Source organism: Mirounga angustirostris, unplaced genomic scaffold, assembly GCF_029215605.1.
Source record: "Mirounga angustirostris isolate CCGP_5_RB_7025 unplaced genomic scaffold, mMirAng1.0.hap1 SCAF_14, whole genome shotgun sequence".
In the NCBI taxonomy this organism is placed as follows: Eukaryota; Metazoa; Chordata; class Mammalia; order Carnivora; family Phocidae; genus Mirounga; species Mirounga angustirostris.
Window position 1 is genome coordinate 90,841,153 of NW_026991722.1, and position 21,936 is coordinate 90,863,088.

At 40.1% G+C, this 21,936-nt stretch overlaps 1 protein-coding gene across 17 annotated transcripts in view; it reads left to right on the plus strand.

Annotated features, from left to right (window-relative positions):
* Window positions 1-21,936, plus strand: part of DEPDC5 (DEP domain containing 5, GATOR1 subcomplex subunit) — a 127,570-nt gene that overhangs the window by 24,832 nt on the left and 80,802 nt on the right. For all 17 annotated transcript variants that reach the window (XR_010407456.1, XR_010407457.1, XR_010407458.1 and 14 more), the window contains exons 11-18: window positions 3,118-3,187; window positions 3,509-3,581; window positions 13,441-13,544; window positions 13,827-13,901; window positions 15,272-15,406; window positions 16,233-16,294; window positions 16,420-16,493; window positions 21,171-21,240. Coding sequence is in view for 10 of the 17 variants with exons in the window: in XM_064578745.1 (XP_064434815.1) it covers window positions 3,118-3,187; window positions 3,509-3,581; window positions 13,441-13,544; window positions 13,827-13,901; window positions 15,272-15,406; window positions 16,233-16,294; window positions 16,420-16,493; window positions 21,171-21,240 (663 nt within the window). In the remaining 7 variants the exon portion in view is untranslated. The remainder of the gene's footprint in view (window positions 1-3,117; window positions 3,188-3,508; window positions 3,582-13,440; window positions 13,545-13,826; window positions 13,902-15,271; window positions 15,407-16,232; window positions 16,295-16,419; window positions 16,494-21,170; window positions 21,241-21,936) is intronic.

Genomic DNA, 21,936 nt, shown 5'->3' on the forward strand with positions numbered 1-21,936 from the left:
GCTCTGAAGGGTACAGAAGTAGAAATACAATGCTTGCCCCCAGAGACTTACAGATCTTCTAGGGAGCTTACATCTCTGTATTTGAAGCAATAGCAAACCGTATGTTTTAGGGGTTGAAACTTTATTTACTTTTGAATTTGGGCCTGGAAGGCTGAAGAAGTTTTGGATGGTTGGGAAGGAAGATGGAGAGGGTGTGTCAGATGAACAGTTCGAGCAAAAGGATGTAGACAGGCGTGAGAGTGGGGTGTGGTCTAGGTCACTTCACAGAGGGTTTGTGTGGGGAATAATTAAGTAATGAGATGGATTAGAAGGATAGGGTTGCATCAAGCCAGGCAGTTTTGGACTTGACAGGAAGTGTGGGAGCTATTAAAGATTCTCAAGAGGCCAGTATGATCAAAGTCAGTGAGAATTTGAGAAAGAAGAGTCCAGTGGCCAGGAGCAGTTTGGTGAAGGGACACGCTGGAATTAAGCAGACCAGCCAGGAGGCTTCTGCAGTCATGTGGCTTAACAGTGATCAGGCCTTGGTGTCTTCCTGAGTATGGTACCTGAAGTTTGGGGTGAGCTGAATAATGGTTACCTTGGACCACATAATGGCCATTTCAGTCTGTGAAAACCTTCATTTCAAGTCTGGCTCAGTTGTCTCTTAGATGTCCCCTAACCCAAGATTCTGTAAGTAGATGTATGATTAGATGTAGCTGCAGGATTTGGCATAGGCCCAGTCATTGGTTTACAGGACTTTATTCTTAGGATTTATTTTTTAAAATCAAGAACTTGGTTTTGTTTTATTTTTTATTTTTTAAAGATTTTTATTTGCGAGAGAGAGCTTGAGACAGAGAGAGAGCACACAAGCAGTGGGGAGGGCAGAGGCAGAGGGAGAAGCAGACTCCCTCCTGAGCAGGAGCCTGATGCGGGACTTGATCCCAGGACTCTGGGATCATGACCTGAGCTGAAGGCAGATGCTTAACCGACTGAGGCACCCAGGCGTCCAAGAACTTGGTTTAATTTAATTTAATTTAATTTTTTAAAAAAGATTTTATCAGGGGCGCCTAGATGGCTCAGTCGGTTAAGCGACTGCCATCGGCTCAGGTCATGATCTTGGAGTCCCGGGATCGAGTCCCGCATCGGGCTCCCTGCTCGGCGGGGAGTCTGCTTCTACCTCTGACCCTCCCCCCTCTCATGTACTCGCTCGCTCTCATTCTCTCTCTCAAATAAATAAATAAAATCTTTAAAAAAAAAAAAAAGATTTTATCGGGCGCCTGGGTGGCTCAGTTGGTTAAGCAACTGCCTTCGGCTCAGGTCATGATCCTGGAGTCCCGGGATCGAGTCCCGCATCAGGCTCCCTGCTCAGCAAGGAGTCTGCTTCTCCCTCTCCCGCTCCCCCCTCTTGTGCTTTCTCTCTCTCTCAAATAAAAAAAAAATCTTAAAAAAAAAAAAAAGATTTTATCTATTCATTTGAGAGAGAAAAAAAAATCATGAGCAGGGGAAGAGGTAGAGGGAGAAGCAGACTCCCTGCTGAGCTGGGAGTCCAAAGTGGGGCTCGATCCCAGGACCCTGGGATCATGACCTGAGCTGAAGGCAGATGCTTAACCAACTGAGCCACCCAGGCGCTCAAGAACTTGGTTTTAAAGCAGGAGCTTGAAAATGAATTAAAATAACTTTCTGTAACCACTCTGTATTGATTTAATGATGTTTGGTGAAGGTTGTTTATTCTTTATTCCTCCTGTTTAATAACTTAGAGTTAGCTCTTTGGACAGCAGGATTGAGCATAGGAGTTCATGAATTCATTTCAGAGCCCAAAATATAGTGGTGGGAGTAATAGTAGTAGTCCTAGTTAATATTTATTGATTATTTTGACATACCAGGTATCTTGATAAGTGTTTTGTCCACATTATCTCACTAAACTCTTGCCCCTATAATACAGGTAGGGAAAATATAGCTCAAAGAGGCTGGGTAACTTGCCCATGATCAACAGCATGTAAAAGCAGAATGAGGATTCTAATCTGGTGCCTTCCATTCACCCAGAGCTAGCCTGAGATCATAACCTCTGTGCTGTCCTGTCCTGTCTGTATTACTATAATCCCAGGCCATGTTGCCTTTCATATTTATCCCCGTCATCACATGAGTTGAGAGGCTCATATGGCCACACCAGCCCATTGTAAGGCATTTTTTTTCTGTATATCACTTACACCAAAATCAGGTAAATCTGGAGTTGAGTTTGGAGCTCTGGGCATCCAATAAATTTGTTGGTGGCTAATGAAGATCTGCTCTTTCCTAAGCACTCTGCTCTGGGTGCTGTGGCTTGTATTTAGGAATTTCTGTCCACTTGAGATATATCCATGGGGGAATATAAGGTGGCATGTAATGTACATCATGTTGTGTATATAACCTACATAGTGAATGCAGAATTGTGTAGTCAGTGAGTATGGTGGGTTAGAGATGGGTCACTGTGACAAGCTCTCGTCTTCAAAGATCTGGGAGGAACTGAAACTGGGCTTGCTGGCTCACTGGTGCAAGCCAAATTTCATGCTGTCTGTAAACACCCTATTTCCAGAACCTTGATCTCCAGACTCCATGGAAATGTTTATTCTCACTAGTCCCCATCCCAGTCCAAAGGTACTTCATTGCCTTGGCTTCGACTCCTATATCTCAGATAGCTCCCAAGCCTCATCTTTATGACAGTGGTAGGATGTGGGGATGTGTTTGATTCTCACATCCACCACCATGGGTTTTCTTGTTTCCTAAGCTGCTGTTCTGAAGAAATTTTAAAAACACCATGAAGCAGGTACAAATACCATGATCATTTGACACTGGGCTGATCTAGTTCATGCCAAATCAAGAACTGGGAGATAGTGATCCATACTTATTGGTGATTTGCTGTTTTTAAGTACTTTCTGCATTTCTGGTCACGTAGTGGTAAATTTCAGAGCCAGGACTCAGTCCAGATCTTCTCACTCCAGCAGTGCTGTGTTCATTGCATTATGCAACCTGTAGTTATGTAACATCATTCAAAACAGTGTGCTGCCTCTCCTAAAATTAAGAATATTGTGTTAATGCAGTCTCCTTCATTGTGAAGTGAATGAAATAAACGTGAGCCTCTTTTTCTCTACTTATTCCTAGGAGAAGAACTGTAGTCATGAAGTAACAGTGGTCCTATTTTCTAGAACTTTCTATGAAGCAAAATCTCTTGGTGAGTAAGTCTTTCTCCTATAGTTCTTTTTTGTTAAGCTTGCCTCCTGTTCCTTACATCTTTCCCTTTGCAATGCTCATCTTTCCTACTTTTTCTGTTACGAGCCCAGGGTAAAATGGAAAATCGTACAGTCCATTAGTGGATGCAAGAAGTCTGCGGGCTGTGATTCATCTTAAAGCCAACTTGATATATAATTTTATTCATTAATTTATTTATTTGTTCATTTATTTTGGTGATGCAAATTTTCAACCCAGAAGAGGGAGCATAGAAACTGAATTTCTCTTCTCATTCTGATCTATGTATGTTGTTTCTCTTTTTCAGATGAATTTCCTGAAATAAACCGAGCCTCAATTCGACAGGATCACAAGGGACGGTACTATGAAGACTTTTATAAGTATGTTTGAGTGCTTTGCTATGCCTTTTTTTTTTTTTTTAAGATTTTATTTATTTATTTGAGAGAGAGAGCATGAGCGGGGGCGGGGGGCAGAGGGAAAGGGAGCCTGATGTGGGGCTTGATCCCAGGATCCCAGGATCATGACCCTAGCCAAAGGCAGATGCTTAACCAACTGAGCCACCCAGGCACCGTCTATGCCTTTTTTGTTTGTTTGTTTGTTTCTTTCTTTCTTTCCTAACTTAAAAAAAGTTAACCTTTTCATTTTGGAATAATTCTGGGTTTACAGAGAAGTTGCAAAGATAGCCCAGAGAGAAAGTTCCCAAATACCCTTTACCCAGTTTCCCCTGTTAACATTTCATAACCAAGGTACATTTGTCAAAACTGCAAGATTAGCCCTGGTATATTACTATTAACTAAATTTCAGATGGTTTTCAGATTTCCTCAGTTTTTCTATTTTATGTTCCAGGATCCAACCTAGGATACCACATTGCAGTTAGACTTTCCAAACTTTAATACTGTGAAAAATTTCAAACTCCCAGGAAAGAAGAATAAATAATATAATGAATTCACATACCCAACACCTAGATTTAACAGTTATTATTATGCCATATTTGCTTCATCTGTTTTGTTTGTTTCTTTGTTTTGCTCCATTTGTGTTTTTTTGGCTAGATTTTATTTTAGAGTAAATTATAGATATTGTGACGTTTTTGTTCTTCTGTATATCTAAAAAATAAGGGCATTTTCACATATAACCACAATATCATGGTCACATTGAACAGAGTTAATTCTATAATATCCAATATCTAGTATATATTCAGATTTTATTAATTGTCTCTGAAATAACTTATGTTTGATTTGCTTGTTAAGTCTAAATCTAAAGCAGTTTCACCCTTCCTTTTTTCCCCTAAACATTTGATGTGTTGAAGAATCTGGGTTGTACTGTGCTTCTCCAACTTTCATGTGCATATGAATCACCCCTGGGGATCATGCTGATTCCAGTAAGTTCAGGAGTCCTGGGGTGGGCCTGAGATTCTGCTTGTCTAGCTAGCTCCGTTGCTTGCATAGGTTGGTCTTTGTATCCCATTTTGAGTAGGAAGGCTATAGAAGACCCCTTCTGGATTTGTCTTATTGCATCCTTATGGTGGTGTTTATTTATTTTCTGTAAACCAGAGGCTCCAACTGGGGCAATTTTGCTGCTACTTACCAAGGACATTTGGCACTGTCTAGGGATTTTTTTTTTTTTTTTAATTGTCAAAATGGTGTGGGGGAGGTAGGATGGGGAGGTTGTACAACTGATATCTACTGCACAGAGGCCAGGGATGCTGCTATGCATCCTACAGTGTGCATAGGACAGCCCGAACCACAAAATTACTTAGCCCAAGATACCAGTTGCTGAGGTTGAGAAGCCCTCTCTAAAGACTTGATTGGATTTAGGTTGGACCTTTTTAGTAAGACTTATCTCATTGCTGATGCCCTGTACTTCTCATTGCATCAGCACAGGATGTAGATCAGTCCAGTTGTCCTGACAGTGCCACTGAATAAGGGGACACTTTGTGAGATGATAGAAGCATAGCAGATGCAGTTGGATGGGGTTGCTCAATGGCCTGGAGCTGAACACCCTTGATCTTTTAAATCCTCGGATCCTTGGGGAAGTTTATCATGTGACTATTGGCACTTCAGGTGGATGATAGAATAGATCTCAAGGCTTTAGAAAGCCTTTTGCTTTGTAGGTTTTAGATGGATTGTTTTATTCTTGCCTGAGGTACCAATATTTTTTTTTAAAGATTTTATTTATTTATCTGACAGAGAGAGAGAGCACAAGCAGAGGGAGCCTCAGGCAGAGGGAGAGGGAGAAGCAGGCCCCTCGCTGAGCAGAGAGCCCGACTCGGGGCCGATCCCAGGACCCCGGGATCATGAGCCAAGCCGAAGGCAGACGCTCAACCAACTGAGCCACCCAGGCGCCCCCCCCAGGATTTTATGTTTAAATAAAAAGCAACTCCTTTTATACGAAGCACATTTCCTCATCTTACTATACTTGTTAAAGCCCTTAGAGACTGCTTCTCTCAAACATACTACTCTGTTATTGGTTCAGTCTTGCTGCCTCAGGCTATTTCCTTCTGTAACTAAGAGGAGGAACCCTTTGCTAATTTCCCTTACTACCTCAGACTGGGAAATTAGTGTCTCTGTTTCGCAGAAACACTTTACTATGTGGGTTTGTTTTTTGTCTTGGATGACCAGTCTTCTCCCCTACCCCCAACCTGGAGCCTTAAACATATTTCTTTGTAGCTAGTTCCTTCCCAAGTCCCAAGCCAGCACCAAATGCCAATTTGTATTTTTCCCCCCTTCTCAACTTTGTCATAGTGTTCCTAAAGAAGAAATCTTTTATAACTGTATATATTTTTTTAAATTGTGATTGTGGATAAGCCCCAAAGAGTGACAGAAGTTATGGAAAGTTTTTAGGCAGTTTTTTGGGCAACCTTTTAAAATTTTACAAAAAGTTTTTAATTATGAGAAAGTTGAAGGAGGAATATAATGAATATCTGTATACTTTTCACCAAATTTACTACTTATTAACATTTAATAGACACATGATTATACTTCATTATCTGTCTCCTAAGAATAAGGACATTGTAGAAGAATGTCAGATTTTGCCAATTGTCCTAATATTCCTTCTTGAGGTGTTTTTCCTGATCCAGATTTCTTTATAGAATCATGTATTGTTTTTAGCTTAGATAATTTTCTGTTTGTTTTTACAATATGTTATTGTGAAAATTTTCAAACACAGAGACAAGTTGAATGAATTGTATAGCGAACACTCGTATACCTACCACCTGGGTTCCATAATTACCATTCACTATACTGTTGACCCTTGAACAACATGGGTTTGAACTGCCTGGGTCCACCTATATGTGGATTTTTTCGATAGATACAATACAGTACTGTAAAGGTATTTTCCTTTTTTTTTTTTTTTTTTAAGATTTATTTATTTATTAGAGAGATAGAGCACTCGTGCATGGCAGCAGGGGGAATGGCAGAAGGAGAGGGAGGGAGAGAGGGAAAGAATCTCAAGCAGACTCCCTGCTGAGCACAGAGCCGGACTCAGGGCTCTATCCCACAACCCTGAGATCATGACCTGAGCCGAAATCAAGAGTCAGACGCTCAACTGATTGAGCCACCCAGGACCCCCTCCTTATGATTTTCTTAGTAACACTTTCTTTTGTCCAGCTTATTTTACTGTAAGAATATAGTATAAAGTACCTATAACATACAAAATACATTAATGGACTATTTATGTTATCAGTAAGGCCTCTAGTTAACAGTAGGCTGTTTGTTAGTAGTTAAGTTTTTGAGGAGTCAAAACTTAACGCAGATTTTTGGTTGCACAGGGCAGGGGCGTCAGTGCCTCTAACCCCCATGTTGTTCAAGGGTCAACTCTATTTCCTTTATCACTTATCAGATTACCTTTTTATATCATTTAAGAAATAATGCATCTTTGTAGAAATTTTGAAAAATCTACAGAAGAGCATAAGATAGAAAATAAGAGTGGCTCCACTCTCCCAACTGAGATGGTAATAAGATGGTAATAGTTATCATTTGTATTCTGGACTTACTGTGTATAGGACACTCACTATTCTAAGCACTTTTTAGTATCTTGATTTCATTTAAATATCATAGCATTCCTTGTGATGGTTACTGTTACCCCATTTTACATAGAAACTTGCACACAGAGTTTAAGTAACTTATCCAAAGTCCATGGAAGATTAAGTGATGGAGTATGCACTTGACTCAGAAAGTCTGGTTCAGAGTCTGTGCTTTTGACCACTGTATTCTTCAACCCCATACTGATCATACTTTAATTTATTGGTTGATCTTCTTTTGGGTCCTGTATCCCTGTGGGAATTTCATGAAAGTAATGGGCCATTTCTTACCCCAACAAAACCATTTATCCTTTCATGCTGTTAAATTCTTCATACCACTTCAGTGGATTCCTGGAATCTTTTTATTTTACTTTTTTTTTTAAGATTTTATTTTTAAGTAATCTCTACATGAAATGTGGGGCTTGAACTCATGACCCTTAGATCAAGAGTTGCATGCTCTTCCGATTGAGCCAGCAGCCTCCCCTGATTCCTGGAACCTGAGAACCTCTTTTGGCTTAAGAATATATGAAGTTATTTCTACATAATGAATATGAATGAGTATGAATTCATTTGAGTATAATTATGGACATATTAAAACAGATTGTAGAAAGCATGAATGAGTTACAAATGTAGATTTACCATGTATAGGACTATATCATTAATATATTAAAAATTTCCTCACATCATTAAAAAGTCAACCCCAACATTTTTTAGATCAAAAGAAGCTTTGATTGTGTTTTTCTTACTTAAAAATAATACAGGGGGCACCTGGGTGGCTCAGTCTTTAAGCGTCTGATTGGCTCAGGTCATCATCCCAGGGTTCTGGGATTGAGCCCTGCATCGGGCAACCTGCTCAGCGGGAAGCCTGCTTATCCCTCTCCCACTCCCCCGCTTGTGTTCCCTCTCTTGCTGTGTCTCTCTCTGTCAAATAAATAAAATCTTCAAAAAAAAAATAATAATACAGGTTTATTTTAGGAAAATCACAAAATACAGTTAAGTACAGGGTAATACAATAAAAAACACCCTCAATTCCACTCCCGAGATGCAGTCATCATCACTTGGGTGTATCAAACCCTATTCTCTGCTTATAGAGACAAAAAGTAGTTTTCACAGAGATATGGTCAGACTCCCACGCTTTTTTTACATGATGTTTTAAACCAGCATTTTCCACTTACTACATCACAAATGGCGTTCCCTATCAAATACTCTGTTTCCATAGCATCATTTTTATTGCTATGCAGACATTTCATTTGATTGCTAACTATTATTGAACACTGAAGTGATTTTCAACTTTTCACTATTGTCAAAAGTTCTACCAGTGCATGGTCTTACAGTCTTTAAGCATTACCTTAGTTATAACCTTAGCATAACCTTATAACCTTAGGTATAACCTTATAACTTAGCATAACCTTAAGCATAAACTTAGGATAAGTTCCCAGAAATGGAGTTATTGGGTCAAAGATATTCTAGATCTGTTAAGGCTTTTCATTTGTGTAGCCAAATTGCCTTGCAAAACCATTGAAGTAAAAAAATCCTGTTTTCCCAATAGTCATGTTATTTCTCTGTCCTTGCCAACACTGAATACTATTTTCTTCCTTTTTTTTGACTAGTTCCCAGTTAGAGTGGAAGAAAAGTTAGCACACTGAGTCTTTTTTTTTTTATATTGAAAGTAACATTTATTTATTTGACATATAAGTTTGTTACCTCCCGACTTTTTGATTTGTAAAATATGAAGAATTTTACAAGTTGGATCTCACAATTCCTGCCCTAAGCTGCAGGCAGTTTCCTCCCACCTGCACCATTTACCTTCACCCCACCCACCCCCCTAGCACACTGAGTCTTAATAGTCATTTCTTTTATTACCAAGAGTGAATGTTTTCTCATGCTTATCGGCCTTTGTACTTCTCTTTTGTGAATTGTATATTCATCTTCTTAGCTAATTTTTTCATCTTTTTTGTTTTTTGTCTTATCTCGGGTCTGACTTTGTAATCCAAAGGGAAATACTTTTAATACTGTGGTATGTTTCTCTGGATCTTTTTCTGTTTGGCCCATTTTATTAAGATTTATTTTTTTTATTTTTTAAGTAATCTCTATACCCAATGTGGGACTTAAACCTACAACCCTGAGATCAAGAGTTGCATGCTGTACCAACTGAGCCAGCCAGATGCCCCTGTTTAACCCCTTTAAGTTGAATGATTTTTTTAGCTTGCTTTGTTTTTAATAAAATCAAATATACTCGGGTGAGAATAGCATTGTGAACCTTCATATACCATTACTCATATTAAACGGTTATCAAAGAGGATCATACCATTTTTAATAACTATATAATATTTTGTTGTAGTCTAAAATTTTATCATAATTTAATTATTTATTAGATATTTAATCTTTTTTTTTTAAAAGATTTTATTTATTTATTTGAGAGAGAGAGAATGAGAGACAGAGACCACGAGAGGGAAGAGGGCAGAGGGAGAAGCAGACCCCCTGCTGAGCAGGGAGCCCAATGTGGGACTCGATCCCGGGACTCCAGGATCATGACCTGAGCCGAAGGCAGTCGCTTAACCAACTGAGCCACCCAGGCGCCCAGATATTTAATCTTTTTCTGATGTTTTAAAAAAGATTTATTTCTTAGAGAGAGAGAGAGAACAAGCAGGAGAGGTAGAGGGAGAGAAAATCTCAAGCAGACTCCATGCTGAGCGCAGGGCCCAATGTGGGGCTTGATCTCTTGACCCTGAGATCACGACCTGAGCCGAAACCAGGAGTTGGACGCTTAATCGGCTGTGCCACCCAGGCGCCCCAGTCTTTTTCTAATTTTTTTAATTGATCTCTGTCTGCTGTAATAGATACATAGTTATGCATTCCTAAGTCTTTCTTGCTTTTTTTTTAAATTAAGACTTTAATTTTTTTAGAGCAGTTTTGGGTTCCTAGCAAAATTGAGAGAAGGTACAGGGATTTCCCATACACTCTCTCTACCAACACCTACATAATGCCCTTCTCATCATTATCAACATCCTTTACCAGAGTGATGCCTTCGTTACAACTAATGAACCTATACAGATATACTGTAATCACTGAAAATCCATAGTTTATCTTAGGACTTGCTCTTGGTATTTTACACTCTGTGGGCTTGGACAAATATTTAGTGACATGTCTCCATCATTATAGTATCTTACAGAGTATTTTCACTGCCCTAAAAATCCTCAGTGTTCCACTTACTCATCCCTTCCCCCAAACCCCTAGCCCCTGGCAACCACTGATTTTTTTAGAGTCCGTATAGTTTTCCTTTTTCCAGAAAGTCATGTAGTTGGAATCATACAGTATGTAACCTTTTCAGGTTGGCTTCTTTAGCTTAGTAATATGCATTTAAAGTTCCTTCATGTCTCGTCATGGCTCAATAGCTCGTTTCTTTTTAGCACTCAATAGTATTCTATTGTCTGGATATACAATTTTGTTTATCCATTCATCTGCTGAAGGGCATCTTGGTTGCTTTCAAGTTTTGGCAATTATAAATAAGGCTTCTATAAACATCCATGTGTAGTTTTTGGTGTGGACCTAAGTTTTCAACTCCTTTGGGCACATACCAAAGAGTATGATTGCTAGATCATATGATAGGAGTATGTTTAGTATTGTAAGAAACCACCAAACTGTCTTCCAAAGTGGCTGTGTTATTTTGCATTCCCACCAGCAGTGAATGAAAGTTTCTATTGCTTCACATCCTCACCAACATTTGGTGTTGTCAGTGTTCTGGATTTCGACCATCCTAATAAATATATAGTGGTCCCTTATTGTTGTTTTAATTTGCATTTCCCCTTATGATGTCATGTGGAGCATCTTTTCATATGCTTATTTGCCATGTGTGTATCCTCTTTGGTGAGGTGTCTGTTTAGGTGTTCTGCCCATTTTTAAATTGGGTTGTTTGTTTTCTTATTGTTGACTTTTAAGGGTTCTTTGTGTATTTTGGATGACAGTCCTTTATCAAATGTGTCTTTTGCCAACATTTTCTTCTAGTCTGTGGCTTGTCTTCTCATTCTCTTGACACTGTCTTTTCCAGAGCAGAAGTTTTTAAATTTCAATAAGGTCTAGCTTATCAATTTTTTTCTTTCATGGATGTGGCTTTGGTGTTGAATCTAAAAAGTTATCATCTTACCCAGGGTCATCTAGGTTTTGTGCTATGTTATTTTTTAGGAGTTTTATAGTTTTTCGTTTTATATTTAGGTCTATGATCTATTTTGAGTTGGTTTTTAAAATTTTTTCTGCCAAAACCCAGGATCGAACCATATTTTTTAGTTAATTTTTATGAAGAGTGTAAAGTCTGTGTCTAGCTTCTTTTTTTTTTTTTTTTTGCCTGTGGATGTCCAGTTGTTCCGGCACCATTTGTTGAAAAGAATATCTTTGTTCCATTGTGTTATCTTTGCTTCTTTGTCAAAGATCTGTTGATATATTTTGGGGATTCTATTTCTGGGTCCTCTATTCTGTTCCATTAGTCTGTTTGTCTACACTTCCACCAATGCCACACTGTCTTGATTACTATAGCTTCTTGAAGTTGGATGATCTTAGTCCTCCAGCTTTGTTCTTCTCCTTCAATATTGGGTTGGCTATTCTGGATCCTGTGTGTTTCTTTTCTTTTCTTTTTAAGATTTATTTATTTATTTTAGAGGAGGGGGAGTGGGGGCGGTAAGGGCACGGGAAGAGGGAGAGAGAGTCTTAAGCAGACTCAGTGATGAGACTACCTGAGCTGAAACCAAGAGTCAGACACTTAACTGACTCTGCTACCCAGGCGCCCCCCTGTGTGTGTGTGTGTTTCTTTCTTTCTTTCTTTCTTAAAAAGATTTTATTTATTTACTTGAGAGAGAGAGAGAGAGAAATATCAAAAGAACATGTGCAGGGGCGGGGGAGAGGGAGAAGCAGCGCCCCCCACTGTGTATTTCTTTAGGATATGTTCCTAGCATTAACATTACTAGATTAATGCAAATGTATATTTTTTCATTTACATTTACATTTTATTTTTTGTAATACAGTCCCATGGTTCAAAAATTGTAAGGTTCAGAAGGTCTACAGTAAACAGATTCCCACCCATCCCTTCTTTTTTTTTTTAAGATTTTAATTTTAAGGGGCACCTGGGTGGCTCAGTCCGTTAAGCCTCTGCCTTCAGCTCAGGTCATGATCTCAGGGTCCTGGGATTGAGCCCTTCGTCTTCCCTGCTCAGCAGGGAGCCTGCTTATCCCTCTCCCCTGCCCCTGCTCAAGCTCCCTCTCTATGTTAAATAAATAAATATATTTTATTATATATATTTATAAATTTATATATAAAATATATAAGTATATTATATATAATATATAAATATAATAAATATATTTATATAAGTAAATATAAATTTATATAAATTTATATATAAAATAAATATATAATATATATTTATTATGATAAATAAACTTATTTGACAGAGACAAAGCGAGAGAGGGAGCACAAGCAGGGGGAGTAGGAGAGGGAGAAGCAGGCTTCCCGCTGAGCAGGGAGCCCGATGTGGGGCTCAATCCCAGAACTCTGGGATCATGACCTGAGCCGAAGGCAGACGCTTAATGACCAAGCTGCCCAGGCACCCCAATAAATAAAATCTTAAAAAATTTTTTTTATTTTTAAGTAATCTCCACACTCAAAGTGGGGCTCCAATTTACAACCCTGAGCCAGCCAGGTGCCCCATTTTTATTTTTATTTGTTTTTAAAGATTTTATTTTTAAGTAATCTCTATACCCAGCATGAGGCTCAAACTGACAACCCTAGATCAAGAGTCTCATGCTCCACTGAGTGAGCCAGCAAGGCTCCCCCCCAACCCATCCCTATCTACTAATCTAGTTCCCTGACCTAGACGTGTTTATTGGATATGTATGTAAAACATACATATAGATGTTTTCTTTTAGGCTTTTTATATACCACCTAATTGTAATTCAGTGTGTGAAAATTTCATATTCCTACTCAATGCTAGGCATTAATATAATCTCAAGGCAATTTTTAAATATTTTATTTTTGTTTTCAGTCTTTGTGACTATTGATGTGATTAGTTTTCTTTGTTAATGTTTATTACGTGCATTTGACTTTAATACTTATTATTGCATGGTAAGTTACCCTAACCTTGGGATTCCCATCTTCTCCTTTCCTCCGAAACCGTGTGAGGGGCCTGATGTATGTAATAGCTGTTCAGTATTTTATGACAATATTCCTTTCAGAGTGGTGGTGCAGAATGAGAGGAGAGAAGAGTGGACCTCACTCCTTGTGACCATTAAAAAACTCTTCATCCAGTATCCAGTGTTGGTGCGACTGGAACAGGCAGGTACTGCATTCATATGGTAGGAGGTGTGGCAGGGAAAGGAGGTGCAGGATGGGAGCTAGGAGATGAAGAGGTTCATGCTTGCTTCCCTCCCAGTGCTGGGCCTAGTTTCTGCTTCTGGTCAGGTTCCTATTTCCAGTTGGGTCCAGTTGTTCTTTAGGTATGCAGTGAGTTCAATAATGTCCCTACTACAGGGTGGCGGGCCCTGTGGAGCCACTTTCCACTTGTTCTTTTAGAGTTCATCTTACATGGGATACTTTTCCTCTCTCATGTCTTTTGCTTCAGAGGGTTTTCCTCAAGGAGACAATTCTACCTCAGCACAAGGAAACTACTTAGAGGCCATCAATCTGTCATTCAATGGTGAGTAAGGATACTAGTCATGGTGAGCTGGCATCTTGTGTACCACATGGCTATGAACTTCTTTTTACTAATGTCCAAAGACCCAAACCAGTTGATAATCTCCCCACCTACCTACCCCAAAGATTAATTGAAAGCAGTAACTTCTGATTGGATGGTTTTAATGGCCAACATTTAGCTTTTGGGTCTACTTTTGGGAATTAACTTGCTGTTCTCATCTGCTTCTCATGGTAACCTGAGAATAAAGAGCTAGAAGGAATCTTCCTTGGGCTGTTTTACTAAAACTGTCTTCTTGCTGTTTTCTACTCCATCCCTCAATTGCTTCTAGGTAATTAAAAAAAAATTTGTTTTAATATACAAAAAGAACTCATTGTTCCTAGAATTCTAATAATCAGAGGTATATCAGGTAAAAATGAAGGTCTCCCCCCTCCCTCTACTGTCATTTCCCTTCTAAGAGGGAACCTTGTTAACAGCGTGGTGTGATTTCTTCTGAAGGTTTGTTCCTGCATTTATATGTTAGCTGATAATGCTTTGTTTGCAAATAACAGAAACGTACTGAATTGGTGTACACAAAAAGGGAAATTTACTCTCAGGATATAGGGACCTGGTGGGGCTACCAGGAAAGGCTTGAACATCATGCAGAAGAAGGTGGGGACCAAGGTGGCTCCAGAAACTGCAAAAGCAGGTATTCCTAGAACAGTGTTCAGCTCCCAGCTCTGCTGTCAGCTCTCTCCTCTCTGTTCAGAATTCCGTGTTCCCAGCAGGGCCTGATCAGCCCAGCTTTGGTTAGGCATCCATTGGCACTGGCCAGCGGTGGAAGTGATGATGTGTGGTCACTTCACTGTGCATATAACCTGCCCATGTGTCTACACCCAGGTGCCAGGGATTCTAAAGCACAGGGTGTTGTCTTAGTGAATCTTTTTGTCATATTGGAATATCTTTGGTTTTCTAAAATCAGGATTATATAGGACAGAAATAAAAATTAACTTGCCAGATTTACAAAGTCCACTCTTTTAAATATTGTCTTAAATTAATATTTGATTTTTGTGAATTTCAATACAGACTCATTTATGGATTGTTTAAATTTAAACGACATGAAACTTGAGCATTTAATGCTGCTCAAGGCAAGTATTAGGCATCAATGAGGGGGTGTTAGTAAAGGCAACAGTGACATAGTCTTGTGTTCAAGCAGTTCTTAATGTAGATGGGGAGAGACAGATGTGCACACGACTAACTAGAATTCAGGTCAGAATGTGTCTGTTGCTGCAATAGAAACATGGACAAAATACTCCGAGGGCACAGAGAGGCTCGCCAGTGGTTGGTTTCTGAAAAGCTGTAACCTCTTCATTTGAGAACTTTTGCTTTCTTTCAAGTGTTTGACAAGCACTACATCAACCGCAACTTTGACCGGACTGGGCAGATGTCTGTGGTGATCACTCCTGGGGTAGGTGTGTTTGAAGTGGACCGTCTACTCATGATCTTGACCAAGCAGCGGATGATAGATAACGGTAATGCTCCCTGGTTTGTGCTGTCTCCCGAGTGTTTATAGCCTGACTTACCCTTAGAACTCTGAGCTCTCCCTGGCTAGAGATCCTGGAGATGTGAATAATGTTAGGGGACAAAAAAAGTTCCATGGTCAAGTCGGTTTGGGAAATGCTGGGTCATACACAGTTTAGGCAGATTCTCTAATTGCAGGTCTTAATGTGTTAGTGTATCATGTCTATCGCTAATGGTACTCAGAGTTTCACAAACATATATGACACTGGAGAACTCTTTTTGGGGGGATTGTTTCAAGTGACCAGTGTGCCATCAGTCTGCCTTGGGGAGGACCGTCAGCTCTTTGGATCCAGGCCTCCCTCCATGATGTGCCATGCTTCCCCACCTTGTACCCCTGGCCTCATTAAATTTGTGCTTCAACGACAAGATGGAGGTGGACTGTAAATCCTGATTGTCCATAAAGAAGCTCCATTAAATGATATGGATTGTTTTGCTTTTTTCCTGAAATAACAAGGTTCCTTTTCCTTTCTGGCCTCGAAACTTTAGTCATGGAGGCCTGGGTTGTCTTTTTGACAAATCATCATCTACAAAGTGGTCAAAGGCTAATTGTCAAGCATTCAGTAATTGCAGGCTGTGATGGGACCTGGTAAAGTGGAAAGAGACAAAATGCCTCTATTTACTTCTTTGCTATGTAGGCAAATGAGGTTATAAATCATAGGATGGGAAGTCGGCTTTGCCTCATACCCTGACCCAGTTCAATAGTACTGTTAATAGATTGGGACACTTATCTCTACTTCTTTTCACCCCCACCCCAAACTCTTTTTGTCTTTTTTTTAGGAATTGGTGTGGACTTGGTGTGCATGGGGGAGCAGCCATTACATGCTGTCCCGTTGTTCAAGGTGATTCGATTTTGGATTGCTTCCTAAAGGCCAGTTCCTAGTACTAGGGTGATCTTGAGAATACTTCAGAACAGGAAAGTTCCTTGTTTTCTAGCTGATCTGTGCACTGGCTTTTTCCCTTCTAGCTACATAATCGAAGTGCGCCTTGTGATTCTCGTCTGGGTGATGACTATAATATTCCTCACTGGATAAACCACAGGTGGGTGTGACCTTGATTCGTGGTAGGTGATACGGGTTTTGAATAACTTCCTTGCCATTTTCTCTTCACATCTGTTAAGTTCTTACGATAAAACTTTTTCGTTAAGAAAATGCGGAAACCAAAGTTCCAACATTTGCTTAGGGCTTCTGTACGTGCAAAGCAGTGGCAGTAATGTAAGAACAGTCTAGGGTGAAAAAAATAAAGGCAAATTCGAAGGACTTATTTCTATTATTAGCCCCAGCTCCTACGATTCCCAGCTCCCACAGATCATAGCAGATGAACATTGTGCCTGGCATTCTGTTTGTGGAAAAATCCCCATGCCTCTTCTTCACATGGGACAAGGCCTCAGTGTTTCTGCTGATTGAGGCTCATGCCTCTGTGTGGAGTGTCTTATGACTCTGTCATTGCCACTGCCTTGTCCCATCCTCATCTTTTTGAATAACTGCAATCATCTTTTTATTTTTTTTTTAAAGATTTTATTTATTTATTTGACAGAGAGAGAGAGCACAAGCAGGGGGAGCGGGAGAGGGAGAAGCAGGTTCCCCACTGAGCAGGGCGCCTGATGCGGGGCTCGATCCCATCACCTGGGATCATGACCTGAGCCGAAGGCAGACGCTCAACAGACTGAGCCACCCAGGCGCCCTGAATTACTGCAATAATCTTAATAGTGTGTCTATTTCTGATCTCTCTCCTTCAGTCCATCCTTTAGATCAGGGTTTCTCAACCTTGACACTACTGACATTTTGGGCCAGATCATCTTTGTTGTGGGGGGGCTGCCCTGTGCATTGTAGGATGTTGAGCAGCATTCCCGACCTCCAACCACCAGATGCCAACAGGACCCAGCCCCAGGGTGACGACCAAAATGTCTGCAAGAACCGTAGTTAAGTTTCCTTTCAAAATTTTCCTATCAAAAAACCTGGAGAGAGTTAAACTGTTTCTTTGAAATTTTCTGGTAGAGCTCATAACCTCCTGGAAACTAACTGTGAGAACTAGATAACCTCAAACCTGCCAAAAGTGAAAAGCCTTGGGCTATTACTTCTTTTTAATGTTTTATGATTTTTAAAAATTCCTGCAGGCTTATGGAAAGTGCAATTGAAACCATTGGAAACTGGGGAGGGAAATCATTTAGACTAAAAAACAACAAAATAAAAAAAATCAAATGTCTGCTGCATTGCCACATGCCTCCTGGGTGGCAGAATGCCCCCTTGTTCCGCACTCCCACCCCCCATTGAGAATCAGTTCTTTGGACCAGTGGTTTTCTTCTTTCCTTTCTAATTTTTTTTCTTAAGCACCAGGTACCCCCTCCTCCTCTTTTTTTTTTAAGTAAAAGTCTTACTTGCAACCAAATATAAGATAGTGAAAAAGTACTCTGTGTCCTAATGTAGTAGGCCTGGATGTCGCACCAGGGAACCCCAGGGATCTGGGGACCAGCATCTGTCAGTTGCTGCTCTACCTGGTTGCCGAAGTCATTTCATGAAAACTAAGTCCTGTTGCTCTTTTTCTCTGATTCCTCACACCATCCTGATGAAGACTAAAGTGTTTGACATCCGAGGCCTTCTCTCCCACCTCTTGCTGTCTTTTATCCTGCATAGCAGATGCACACTTCTCCCACTTCTGGGCCTTTCCACCTAGAGAGCCTCTCCACCTGCCCTCTTCCTCGCAAATGCCTATTTATCCTCTAAAACCCGGCCCCAACATCTCTCTTCTGTGAGTTCTTCCTGTGCTATCCTGGAGAGCCAATAGCCACTTCCTCTTTAGTGCTTCTAGAGCATTCTGCCCTTCTCTGGATTTCTGTTTTAAGCTGGCACTCCACGAGGGGCAGAAGACTGCTTGGCTGTGCCCCAAGCTAAACAGAACCTTTAATTCTGTCTTCTGTTTAGTTGCAAATCTTTGCTGGAGACCAGCCTGAAAATTCATCACAAATGTTGATTCCGGCCTTGTAGTTTTTCCTTTACCTTTGTTATGGGCCTTGTTGCCCTTGTATGGTAGTTGCTCCCAGTCAGCTCTAATCATTCGTAGGTGCAGAATCAAGAAGGAATAGTGGTTTGGCCAGCTGTGTAAGGATGGTCTGGTCACCCAGTAATTACCCTGTTCTGAGTATGCCTCTTCTTTCTCAGCCCAGTGAGAGACTCTGGCTGGTCATACATGTGATTCTGTTACGTACATGTATGTGTAACTGTTCAGTGATGCTCAGTTTTGTATGTTGTCATTGCATTGCTTGACGAGGTCACTTTAAGACAAAGTGCCTGCTTCCTAAGAAGATGCCTTCAGAATCTTCCTCGTCTTGTGTTTATGTTACTGCCATTTTATTTATTTATTTATTTATTTATTTTGTAAAGATTTTATTTATTTATTTGAGACAGAGAGAATGAGAGACAGCATGAAAGGGAGGAGGGTCAGAGGGAGAAGCAGACTCCCTGCCGAGCAGGGAGCCTGATGTGGGACTCGATCCTGGGACTCCAGGATCATGACCTGAGCCGAAGGCAGTCGCTTAACCAACTGAGCCACCCAGGCGCCCCTGTTACTGCCATTTTAAAAACTTGGTTCAAGTAAAATAGTATTTTGAACTTTTTTGTTTTTTCACTTATTCCAGAGAGCAATGTATCTTCTTTTTTGTCAGCCCTCTAATTAGTTTTGGCTTTGTAATCTTTGAATAGACATTCAGATTCTTTTGCCCATAAGAAAACAGCTACTGTTTAATTATACACCATATTTCATGGTTTTATGTTTAGTTTAGGAAATGATTAAAGGACAGAGTAGCTATAGCACCCAAAAATATATGAATTTAAACACTGTAATTTCCTCAAATTTTAATTAATAATAACTTGAAGTTTTCCCGATTCATCACTTTATTTTTCATGCCAAATTGGCTCTCTGATGCCATTTAAGATGGACAATAGATTCACACAGGTGGGGCTTCAGAATCTGAGAGCTGGGATGGCCTGAGGCCTGCTTTTCACTTCTCACTGTGAGCCTTGTTTGCTTGAGCCAGGCAGGGACAGGAGCAAAGAGGGCTCATGGCCTGAGATGCACGGCTGCTCATAGAGGCCATTGTTCTCATCCTGTCCACGAGCCTCTTCAGAAGTGTCCCACAAGGCCAGAGAGCTTACCTGAAGCATAATCAAATTGTCTTCAGTGAAAAATTATCACTCTCAAAGTATTGTTGGTTAGTAATGAAAATTGATCCAAAAAGTAAATTAATAGCAGATATATGTTATAAAACTGGGATATCACAGACTATCCCTGGAGTCTGTTTTAGAGATCATAGAGACCCTCCAATCACACTGTATAGGAGAGGAACCCGAGTTCCAGAGAGGTAAAGTGGCTTGCAAGGGTTGAACAGCAAGTTCATGGCAAAGCTGAAGCTATTGGTTTAACCATTTGAAATTGTGATAGTAGACTGGTTTTGACCTTCAAATACAGCAACTTCATGTGGATAAATCTAATAGAAACCCATTCTTCTGGCTCATATCACTTTTCCACACAAATCTTTTTATTTATTTATATTTTTTTCAAATTTTTATTCAAATTCTAGTTAACATATAGTGTAATACTGGTTTCAGGAATAGAATTTAGTGATTCATCACTTCCACTCAGATCTTTTGTCATTAATATCTGGAAAGAAAGCAGCATCCTCTACCCAGTACTTTACTTGGTACCACTTGAGGGGGCCAAGTGCCAGGGGCTGGTTAGACTCCAGGTCTGACTGCAGTTAGTATTCTTATGTTCTTGTGCACATGAAGTGTTAGATAGTTACTGGGATTGCCCTACAGTCCACTGGTTATCTATTGATACTGCCTTTTTTTTTTTTTTTTTTTTTGCCTATGATCAGAGTTATGATGGAAGGTGGGGATTGGTTAGTATTCAAAACATCTTTCCCATAAGTTAATTATAGATCAAAGAGAACAGAGAGACATGCCTGAGAAATGGAAAAAGCTGTACAGCCTCTATTTACTCATTCATTCAGTATGCCCAGGGCCAGCTTGGGTCCCCCAGTTTTCTTTTGTGCCTGACATGACTGCATTAAGGTATAATTTTCAGAGGGGTAGGAATTTGATGGTTTGTGCCTCCTCTTCTCTTCTCTTCTCTTCTCTTCTCTTCTCTTCTCTTCTCTTCTCTTCTCTTCTCTTCTCTTCTCCTCCTCTTCTCTTCTCTTCAGGTAGGCTCCATGGCCAGGGTGGAGCCCAGTGCAGGGCTTGAACTCACAACCCTGAGATCGAGACCTGAGCTAAGATCGAGTCAGATGCTCAATGGACTGAGCCACCCCCGTGGCATATTTTCTTGAGACCACTTTTTTCTTACCTGAGTTATTCTTGCTTACCAAATGCCATTCAACCCATGAGTGATAAGGACCACCCTTGGGCCCAGCATCATGCTGAGTATCAAGATGCAAAAGTATCATGGTATAAATAGATTTAATCCCTGTCACAAGGAGGAGAGTCTTGTCCAGTTAAGAATCAGGCCTAGCGTGAAGTAGTTTATGGAGAATAAAGAACAGTAATTAAAACCATATGTTTAATGTTTATAGTAACTACAGAACAAGTTAGAATTGGGGGAATCTGTGAAGCCTGAGACATAGGCAGTCACGAGAGAGCTAATCCACGGCTGGGGTTTTAACTGTGTCTTGAAGTTTAAAATGAAAGGCGCTTAGATTAATGACCCTTTTTTCTTTCACAGTTTCTATACGTCCAAAAGCCAGCTCTTTTGTAACAGTTTCACCCCACGAATAAAACTGGCAGGAAAGAAGGTAGGTGTCACCAACTTGCAGCGCCTTCAGGGACTGTCACTCATGTTTATTTTGGTCCCGAGATAAGCCCTTCTCCCCCCATAGTCATTAATAAGTTTAAGATATTTGTCTTAGAACTTTATGATTTTCCACATTAAATACATCAATAACAAGGCATACCCTCAGACTGTAAGAAATATCCTTGGGAAAAGTATGACAATTATTTGTAGTTCCTTAATAATGAAAGAGTTATTCTTGTTATGATGTCACTGGTTTATTCAGACACTGGGACCTCTCAGGTACCTTTGGGGACAAAGACGTGAGCATGCATTGCAGCAAAGGGGAATATGATGAAAAGATCAAATCTTAGCAGTAAAAAAATTCAAACAGGAATTGGATTATCTCACCAAATGGGTTTATTTTACTTTATTTTTAAAAGATTTTATTTTTAGGTAATTGCTACACCCAACGTGGGGCTTGAACTTACAACCCTGAGGTCAAGAGTCGCATGCTGTACGGACTGAGCCAGCCATGTGCCCCTGCTTACCAAATAGGCTTAAAACAAAATAATTATACCAAGTCCTGGAAAAAGTGGTGAAATTGGTGCTTGAGTACCTGGTTGGTGTACCACATACTTATGAAAGGCAGTTCAACCGTGTGTATCAAGAGCAGTGCAAATATTCATGCCACTTGATCAGATAATTCCATTTTGGGCCA